General features: G+C 41.8%; 1 protein-coding gene across 5 annotated transcripts in view; it reads right to left on the bottom strand.

Annotated features, from left to right (window-relative positions):
* Positions 1 to 1087: 1087 nt before the first annotated feature.
* sbno2b (strawberry notch homolog 2b) overlaps positions 1088 to 10442 on the bottom strand; it is a 68352-nt gene continuing 58997 nt past the window's right edge. For 4 of the 5 annotated variants that reach the window (XM_028028918.1, XM_028028916.1, XM_028028919.1 and 1 more), the window contains 10 exons: positions 9458 to 9529; positions 9236 to 9344; positions 9077 to 9148; positions 8857 to 9000; positions 8584 to 8678; positions 5808 to 5900; positions 5578 to 5709; positions 5183 to 5259; positions 4764 to 4954; positions 1088 to 4064 (listed from right to left, as the gene is read on the bottom strand). In XM_028028918.1, the coding sequence (XP_027884719.1) occupies positions 2965 to 4064; positions 4764 to 4954; positions 5183 to 5259; positions 5578 to 5709; positions 5808 to 5900; positions 8584 to 8678; positions 8857 to 9000; positions 9077 to 9148; positions 9236 to 9344; positions 9458 to 9529 (2085 nt within the window). In that variant the 3' untranslated portion in view covers positions 1088 to 2964. The remainder of the gene's footprint in view (positions 4065 to 4763; positions 4955 to 5182; positions 5260 to 5577; positions 5710 to 5807; positions 5901 to 8583; positions 8679 to 8856; positions 9001 to 9076; positions 9149 to 9235; positions 9345 to 9457; positions 9530 to 10442) is intronic. The other variant, XM_028028915.1, reaches the window with a different exon arrangement.

Genomic DNA, 10442 nt, shown 5'->3' with positions numbered 1-10442 from the left:
CCCGGAATGTAGCTGGAGATGGGCACCAGCAACCCTCCCGACCCCATTAGGGACAAGGGTAAACGGAAAATGGATGGATGGATGGATAAATCCCTCAAACACGTAAAGCTTTAACTTTTGTGACAAACAAAGAAAGAAAGAAAGAAAAAAAGAAAAACACAAAGAAAGCTTTTGCAGACTGACGTCTTGGAATGTGCCTGAAGAGAAATATGAGAAAGAGAAATAATTGCTTTGAGTGAGTCTTAACCATCTGTGAAACGAGGTGGGAAAGGCTCATATCTGTTATTTCTGTGTTAAAATATATCCTAGGTGTGAATGAAGCTAAAAAAAATGGATAAAAATAAAATAATTGTCCGCAGAAAAGGTAAAATTTCTTAAACGAAAGAGGCTTTGATCTTTGCCCTAAGATGGCATAAACATTTAAAATCACTAGCATTTTCACAAGGACAAATAAACTAATCACATTAAATCTCCAACATAAATACAGCAAGAGTCACAGCACAGAGTTAAGAAACAAACAAACAAACAAAAAAAAAGACAACACAAACCCCAGAAGCATTAGTTTCATCACTGTTACAAGGGGAAAAAAACAAACAAAAAACGATATAATTGTGTGAACGCCCTGACACGGTGGGTTTCTTCCTGAGATTGATAAAAGGTCTCGCATGTTGGAGCCAGTATCTTTAGGGGTGTCTGTCTGTGGAACACTTTGGTATTTCTGGGACGAACGGGTCGAGAGGACAGCGGGAGCTAAAATAAACCCAGACACTGTACAGCAGTACAGAACAGTGCAATCTTATTTGGTGGCAGGTTATAATAAAAATTTGTTTTACTCTTAAGCAATCTTCAACACAAAGTAACTTCCCTGACCAAAATATACCACGGACTATTATAAGAAGATAGCATATCTAAAATCTAAATATCCCTTAAATATAAATAACAATAGGTTTCAGAATAGCAATAAGTGAAACACCAACTCGTCACGAGTCAAAGTGTACTTTACAAAACGAACGTGACGAAGGATTCAAACCACAACTACGACTACAGCCGCAGAGCTTTGCCTGCTCGAGCGTAAACGTTTCGCCGTGTTTTTTTTTTGTTTTGTTTTGTTTTTGTTTCGTTTCAAAAACTATTGTATTGGTTATTGCTTTTTCGACAAGTTGAACTCCTGGCAATTTGTCACGAACCAGCTACAGTGCATTGTTTTCACACACGAATATCACCAGATGTCAGGTTTAGGAAACACCATACACGCTGAGAGCTGAAAAAGGACAGCAAAGCTACTCAAGCTTTCTGTTTTCCTATGTCGAAGATGATGGATAAAAATGAAAAAAACAACAAAAAAAAACAACAAACAAACAACAAAAAATGCGACTTTCTCTGTTTTTCCACGGGTTTTAGAGACTGAAACGAGGCATGAGCTGGTTACAGTTATCAAGGTTGACAGTTTAAAGTTGCTTCACATGAGTACCGCTGCTCACTACTGGTCAGCTGGCTGAAAGGTAGCTGATAAACACATAAATCTAATAGATAGAATTATTTTATACAGCAATAGTAATAAATATTTGACTATATTTTAGTTAGAAATTGTTTCTTTTCTGTTTCATTGAAAATTTCATTGTCATTTTTACATGAGAATCTCATACCAGCCCATGCCTACAGAGGGAAACAAACTCAAAGAAGACAAATAGTGACGCAAACACACATTTAAAAACACTCAAAGAGCTCCAATATAAAACAGAATCTGCATCGGATGAGTGCTACAAAAAAAATCGAGACAAGACGGAGATTTTGAACAGGAAGGAGGCGGATGAAGATGAAGAAATGAGGAGGAGGGCAACAACAGAGAAGAGATGCAATCTGGTCCTGCTGCGAGAACGTGACGGGGCTTCTCTGAGCGTAGTGTTTTCCGTTTCAGAGACCTGATAACCTCCGAGCATCTAACCAGGTGTTAGCCAAGCTGTCATGTGTGAGTCTGTCCACTAGCTTCACCTCTCGGCACCCTGAAACCTTCCCCTGGTTTGTTTTCCAACCAAAGAGCAGCAAGGCAGACCGACTAAATGGCGGCTGACTCACTCACTCATTCATGGGGTCAAAGTTAAATACAAATACACGTGTATTAAATTAAGAATAAAACCACCGCTCAAGAGTACAAATCTATACATTAGGCTACATGGAGTATTAAAGACTGCATTTATAGGTTTTTTTTCTGAAGGCACTGTTTGTCGCAACAGCAGGCTGATCTTCCTCCCCTTCTTCTTCCTCGCGCTAGTGTTAATAGGAGCAGGGAGAGAACCAGGAGGGACGATGTGGAGGAAATAACAGAAAACGGAGGCATTTCGTGGCTAACCAGCTAAAAGATTTCATGTTTTCTCTTTCAATCTCTCTGTTGTTTTGTTTTGTTTCACTCAAACTCAGCATACTTTTTTTTCCCCCAGAAAAAGCAAAAGTTGTAAATGGTGAGAGGCGTTTTTAGAGCTCCCAGCAACTTCACTCGTTACGAATCAGCAGCGGGATTTGTTGTTTTGTTTTTAAAAATTTCCATGCCTCAGTGAATAAGTTTTGTGTTTCTTGACAGCTCCTGTTTTTTTTTCCCACTAAAAGGTGGTTAGTTTTTCACTTCCTGTTTTTATTTTGTTTTGTTTTTTACTTGTAAAACAGCTGCCTTTTACTGTGTAGGGCACACTTTGGTGCAGAAATCTGTTATTGACTGAGTCTGCCATCACCTCAGGGGGCGTGGGGGCGGGAGGGGGTCCAGCACAGGACAGGCAGTGACGTGACTATAGGCCCTGAGGGGATCAGGGGTCAGAGGGTCAGGGGGAGAGGAAGGAGGGTAGGACAGGTTCTAGACAGCTGCAAACAAGATGCGATCTGCTTTAAAAAAAACAAAACAATAAAACCAAAACACCAAAAAAAAAAAAAAGAAAAAGACAGATTCCAGACAGTTTGTAACGATTTGAGCTCTCAGTCTTGCTGACGGTACTGGATGACGGACTTGCGGTCGGGTCCGGCTTGCAGCATGCTGTTCAGAGCCTCGCGGACGTCCAGCGCGCCCGCGCCGCACTGGCCGTTGGGTAAAGGGTCCGAGAGCGGCAGCAGCGAGTTCGCCGGAAAGCAGGAGGAGTGCGCCGCGCTGGAGTACAGCGAGGACGAGGAGGATGACGAGGACGAGGAGGGCGGATTGGGGTAGTGGGACAGGGCGGAAGACGACGAGACGGCTTTCTGTGCGGACGGGAGCGGAGACAGGCCTGCGCAAAGTAGCTCTAGTATGTCCTGGTGGTTGTTGACCAACAAGTCGCGGCTTTGCTCCTGCGTCTGCTGCTCTTGCTGCGGCTCCGGCGCGCGCTGCAGGTCGAACTGGCTGGACGGCGTCGCCGCTGTCTCCGACGTGTGCTGCAGGATGTGCTGCAGGTCGAGTTGGGGCAGCTGCGTCTGCGGGGCGGTCAACATGTCCGGCGCCGTCTGGCCCAAGAGAACGTCCAGGTTGAAATCTTCCACGAACGCGGCCGGGTTGGCCGTGGTGCTGTCCGGAGACGAAGAAGGCGGGCTCACGGTCAGGTCCAAGATTTCGTCCAGAGGGTTCTTGGAAGACAGAAGGGGAGCCGGCGAGAACTGGGTGAGCTGGAGCGGCGGGTTCTTGGATTGAGGGAAAGACATGAAAGACGACGAGCCGTAGAACGGGGGGAATCTGTGGCTGGGCTGGCAGACCTGGCCGTTGGTGGCGGAGGAGGGAGAGGACAAGGAGGAGGAGTTGTTGGGCCAGCCGTTGAGAGGGAACAGTGACGGGCTGTGGGAGGACGGCTGGGAGAAGCTGCCGAGCTGAGTCCTCTGCAGAGCGTTCAGGTTCTGTTTGGGGAACGGGTTGGACACCAGAGGATGAGAGAGCGTCTGGTTTTGGATGGGCTTCCGGCTGAACAGGTTCTCCAGAAGGTGCTTGTTCTCCTGCTCCATTTTGCGCATGCGCTCCTGCTGCTCCTTCTCTTTCCGCCTCCGTTTCACCTCCTCGTCCATCTGCAGCAGCTCCTCGCGCACGCGGGCCACGCAGTTTTCTGGGATCTTGATGCCTGTGTGCAGCAACAGCGGAGAGAAAGAAACCAATGAGTCCTGAGAGACCGATCGAACGCTTCTTAAACACATCAAACAACTCTCTATTCAGCAGCCCCCTTAATTAAAACATAATGTTACCTTGCAAAAGTATTAATTTAACTGCAAATTTTGTCATGTTGCAAACTACATGAAGTTTGGATTCTTTGTGATAAAATTACAAAAAGTAGTCATGATAGCACATTTTTCTGGACAGTAAATTGTACCAGAAATTATTTTGATAAACGATAATATAATTGTTTTGAGCCAATTTTCAAGCAATATATTGATAATGGTGCAAGTTTGCTCTCTCAAACTTGCAAATTTTGAAGACTAAGAAATATTTTTTTTCTGTGGAAAATATTTTTCCACAGAAGTGGAAAATATTTTAAATATCTAAATACAATAAATGAAATGGAAATAAAAACCACATATAACCGAGACCGCAACTAAAATGAATTGTAAAGTCTCTGAAAACAAAATTGGCCTTCAAGAATGTCAATCATCATCAAGAATCTGTGGCAAAACTTAAAGATGGATGCTCACAAACTTCAGTCGAATATAAGAACATTTTATTTTCATGACATTTGCAGCTAATTCTTGTGAAAATCATTCACACGTCTTCTCCAAGGACTTCCACGCAGTCGTGTGCACGACGCTGGAACGTTGGATGCACTCACCGACTTGCTTGTTGTGCTGCTTGGTTTTGAGGCGGACGATCTGCAGAATGCTTGAGCTGGTGATGTCGGACACAACGTCGGAGACCCGCTTCCACACCCGTAACAAAGCTCCGCACAGCATGTGATACTGGCGGAGACGCATCCCCGCCAGACACTCCTGGCCCTCCTCGATTTTCTTACACTTCCCATTCCTTGAAGAGGCAGACAGGAAATGGATTAACAGCCATCCAGTACTTGACAAACACTAAGGTAGAAGGCAATTGGATTTCTTCTATTTTTATTGTTTTTATTTGCTAAGTGTGACATTTATTTATAACTCCAATGATTTTACAAACTATAATAGTTAGAGACACCGGACTGATCAGAGGAAGCTTAAGCTGATAATCCTCGGGGATGTTGTGGATGTTTTTGTTACTCACCAGTTGGCGTGGCTGCAGTTCTTAAAGGAAAAGGTGAACTGGTTCTCCCAGCTCTCCTTGGCCTCCAAGAAAGTAACCTGAAACAGCACAGAGTCAACATGATAATCTGTTGAAAGTTCAGCAAGTACAGACTCGCAAAGCACTAACACGGCTTTGGCGAAACAAGTCCACCAGGGGGCAGCAGATTCTAGGCTATGAACACCCATCTTTTTCAAAGCAATTTCCAGAGCTACTAGTTTTTAAATGGCAATGTCAGGAAATAGTCAATATTTGCTAAAATTAAGGTGGAAAAAATATATAATAGACAAGAATACGATGAAAGTAGAAAACGTTTGCTTAAGTGTGCTAAACGCAGTGGATAGGAAAGCAATATGTCCAGTTAGTTGACTTCTTGCCTTTCTGTAACGTTGCTGCAGGTTGCTGAGGCTCTCGGGCTGCGTCTGCTTGCCAATGTTGGGCTTGTAGATGTTGAAGTTTTTACCTCTTCCCTGCTCGGCCAGCAGCACACATGGGCTGTTACCTCGCAGCTGGAGAGAGAACACACACCCACACAATTTTAGTATTTGATCAATTTAAAGCACACAGGGAAGCTTTCGGGAGCCTGGACAGAGATGGACGAACGGACCTTATGGGAAAGGTAGAATCCCTCCTCAGGACCGGTGAGCTTCAGTGACCTGTTGTACGCCTCCTCCCATGGCATTCCTCTGTCCACGCTGATCTGCAGGGCAAAAAACATGAGGCTCAACCGTGTGATGTGACTTTGAAAGACAGAAAAATATCTGTCTTCAAATATCGTAGTGATCTAACAAATATCCAAACAATAAACTCACTTTTTACTTAAAGAAATGAGAACACTGCCCCACAAAACTTGGCCTTAAGAATTTAGGTGTCTGCAAACATCTGTTCAACAAATATTGAAGACTAATAAAGCAACACTACAAGTTAGCTACAAGTTAGCGCTGTAAGCTACTAAAACATCTTTTAGCTTTACCGCTTCTTATGTTTTGTAATTCCTAACAAAAATGTAATAAACCTTAATATCCTATGAAATATTTATTTTGGTTTTGCTGTGTAAAACCATCATCTATTTCTACATATTTCTGCCACTTGTTTGTTTCTGGTTATTTGTTAATCTTTCAGAGACTCACAAATGCAAGCAGGTAAACCTTTCAGGAATGTCTTATAAATAATTTTTTACTTCATGTTTCAGTGGGGTGTAAATAAGACATGACACAGCCACTGGGTCCTATGCTGGATGAGGATCCTTATTTATATTGGCAGAACACAGAGTGAACAGGACGCTATGGGGAGCAAAACAATCCTACAGCTTCATACCACTCAATAATCATTAGAACTATACTTATTAAACTTTGCGACACATCATTCACATGCCGACAACTTGTTTGGAAGAGATACCAAAAAACAAAAACATTTCCTGTCTATGAAATTTTGTTGGACTTTAAATTTTCCCAGTAATTATTCCAATAGATGATAATATTGCTTTTAGATCATTTTCAAATATATATTGATAATGTTATAATAATGCGAAGACCAATAAACTTCAATTTTCTAAAGAACACTCAACACCGGGACTGGAAGATATTTTAAGTATCTAAAAATAAAACCAGGCAACCAAAATCAATAAATAAAACAGAAACAGAAACCATAAATAAAATGAAGTCTCTGTAAATTCATCTTAATTTATCATTTGATTCATGACTTGTTGCAACAAGCTTATTCATGTCCTACCATCACAAACATAAACATGCAGCTTGTGCTGTAAAGTCTTCTAGGACTAATGAGAGTTAATAAACTTTAGTCAGATGAGATTAAAATGTATTTTTTTTGCCAACAAAGACCTAACGTCGGTTTTAGTTATGGTGGACATGTATAAGCACATGATGAGCACAGCAGTGGCGCCAATAGGTGTATCACCAGGAACATCTTATGCAGAAGCTCCGTGTGCTGAAGCCAGCCAGCAGGGTCTGACTTAAAAAACTACAAGCGGAAAAAAATCATTTTCACCAGACTGTTCTCTGTTATCAGACGGTCCTAGACTCACACAGGTGAATCTAACCACGTGTAACTCCCTCTCTGAGCTTATTAAAATGGTCTCTGTCCGCAGGATTCAGTTTGACGGCCGACTCCGAAATGTCAAGTGTAGGTTAGCCTGAAGCTGGCAGTTAAAAGTGGCAGATACCAGTAATTATCCTGTTGCCACCTACAACTAGAATCTGCATGGGCTCCACAGCCCCAGGCTAAACTTGTATAATCATAGTCTTACTGCTGGCAAAGTGACATCAATCAAAACTCTAATACTGCAGTCGCAACCGCTTGGGGGAGGGCAGGTTACATGGGAAAAGTTTTTCATTTTTTCTTCATATCAAACGATGTTCTGATGCAAAATCCACCTGAAAGCCTTGAAATCGTGGCTGTTGTTTTTATTGTGAGTGGATGACTAAGCTGCTTATTAGAGCCCTATAAATTTACCTGGATTAACAGGAAGAGGCAGCAAGAGATTAAAGAGTTTTTCCAGATAAAGTCTAAGCGAAGAACAAAAACACAATGTACTGTGAAAACATGCTGGTCATACCTCACTATGACCCATCTACCGTTATGTTACATATCTGAAACATCATTTCTTTATGATGGGTAGCACAGTATTTCAACTAAATGATGTCATAGTGGAGTTTGTCCACTTTTCCCACAGTAAAATTTAAGCACTTTTCAGGGAACGTTTGAAAACTTTTCCAGCATCACACGAGATAAAAACAATACAAGTGAATCTAATGGATCTAAAGAAGACAATTTCAATTCCCTAATACATGACACCATTAGCTACTGTTATTAATAGCATATTGTGATTGTATTCTACATAGCGGGGGCAATGGAAAGTAAAATACACCATTTTTTTTGGTTGAAAAGTCTCTCTCACTCACCCTATACACCTGAATGAACTAAGAACAAAATACTAAATTAACAAAAACATTCCACAGTTTCAATAACTGTAATGTACAAAATGTAAGACAACCTTTAATTCAATTACACAGATCAATAAGTCATGAGTCATTAGGAAAATGAAATATTCATTAGGTTGAACAAATTGCTTTGCACTTAGTTAAACAACCTTCCTGCTCAAATTAAATGCTTAAACACAACATAAATAATCATTTGACTTACTGTAAAGATGCTTTGTTGCTAAAAGTTTATTATAACTTTATTACAAAACTGTGCAGACAGAATACCAAGCACTTTTGAAACCTTGAAAACACTATGGATAGGAAAATATTCCTATTTTCTAGGATTTTAAGCATCGGAAAATCCTTAAAAATGACACTGACAAGAGTCTCGCAGCTGACATAAACCATAACACACCGGAGGTGAGGTTGTGCAGTACCTACCTTATAAAGAACAACCTGTCCATCTTGAGGATTTCCGACTGTCAGGAAAGTTTCCTGCTTCTCCTCATAAATCTCATCATTGCCGGGGGCCAGATCTGGGAGAGTCGCAAGACAGTAAATAGAGGATTACACTTTATTACCTGTAAACCAACAAATTATAAACCCCACACCCACCAGAAGCTGTTTGTGTGGCAATAAAAGATCCACATTAGTTGTATTTTATGAGCTATTTTATGTTTACCCAAAAAGTAACCCTGTTGAGTAACACCGTACCTAGGATTCCCATGTCATATTTTCCCTCCTTCTTGTCCTTCTCGATCAGGTAGTCGAAGTTATCTGTGAAGTACTGGAAGAGGTAGTTCTGCTTGTGGACCTCCAGGCCCAGGATGCGGTTTAGGAACTTGGTGATGCTGCAGTCTGACATAACACAACACAGCTTTGTGACGAAACCCGAACACACGGTTCAAACAAAATGCCTTTTGGAAAGTCTTACCTTTCTCAGTACTGATGCCAAAGCGAGGCTCCTTACAGATGATGCCCACATCCATCATTCCAACTTTCATGTCTAAAATAAAAGATATAAAAACATTTTAGGTACCAGACAACAGGGGACTGTAAATTGGAGAAAGGTGTTCTCTGAATCTAGTCTGACCTCTGAAGAACATGGCGTCCCCTTCAGGGTATCCTTTGGGAGGAGGCACCTTGTTTTCTATGTAGCCATTGATTGATTTGGTGATTTTATCCAGGGCCTTGGTACCATACTGCGGAAAGAAAATGTTTTTGTAATCTTATGAGCGTATTTCAAGAAACTACATAATTTTAATATATTAGGGTGAGTGTTACATTCCAGTAAACTACTGCTGAAAACACACACCTTGTTCTCAAAGTTGTACTTGCTCAGGTCCCTCGATTCAGTGGCTCTTCTGTCACCGTGGGTCAAAGCACCCTGCACACAGGAATAGCAACAACAATTCAATGTCATGAGCTTCAATGCTCCACCAAGCAGCAACATTTTACCACCTTACGCATTGCTAAGGTGGTATTCATTTGGACCGCACCAGAGGTCACCTCAGTTGAACCGTGACCAAGGGTTTTTAAGCAGACCAGAATGAGCTTTTCTGGTCCACATCAGAGTTCGATTGTGCATTCACACCTTCCCAAGTGAACCAGACCTTTTAGACAAACTAACTAGAGTTAAACAGACTAAACACGCCTGGTGTGAATATGTCCTGAAATCACCTAAGTCTACGCATCAAAACCAAGAGATAATATTCTAAAAACTTTAGTCTAAGTGTACTGAGTTCATACTTTGTTCAGTCCTTTGTTTAGCATCTCACTGCAGTCAATACCCATACCTGACACACAGATGACAATAAAATTGTTGCTCTACTTTCTTTGTTTGTGAAATGAACTTTAAATGTATTCACATTTGTTCAGTTCTTTTGTTTTCTCTCACACCATAATCACGTTCAAACCAAACTCTGAGTACGTGAGGGAAATGTCAGACAAAGCCAAGTCTCAGGCAGCGGCAGCTAAAATAAAGGAATGATAGGAAAACAGCGGGATCTCTTTGCCAAAACTGATTCCACAACTATTCTCGTGTCCATTGGCTGCAAAGCTGTCCGGTTGGGCTGACTGTGTCTGGTTTGAGCACACAGCTGGATCAGATGCGAACTATTCTTGATACATATTTACCACACACTCAGCTGGCGAAAAGGCAGAAACGGCTTCCTGGAACCACAGTTCCCTTCCCCCCTCCTTACCGTTTTCCCCTAAAACAGCCGTCATGCTGTGTCACTATAGAAACAGATGAGTGCTAGCGCAGAAAAGCTTCGATAATGATGGAAAAATAACTGTAG

The sequence above is a fragment of the Xiphophorus couchianus genome, chromosome 9 (assembly GCF_001444195.1).
Source record: "Xiphophorus couchianus chromosome 9, X_couchianus-1.0, whole genome shotgun sequence".
Taxonomy (NCBI): domain Eukaryota; kingdom Metazoa; phylum Chordata; class Actinopteri; order Cyprinodontiformes; family Poeciliidae; genus Xiphophorus; species Xiphophorus couchianus.
This window is presented reverse-complemented; position numbering and strand designations above follow the sequence as displayed.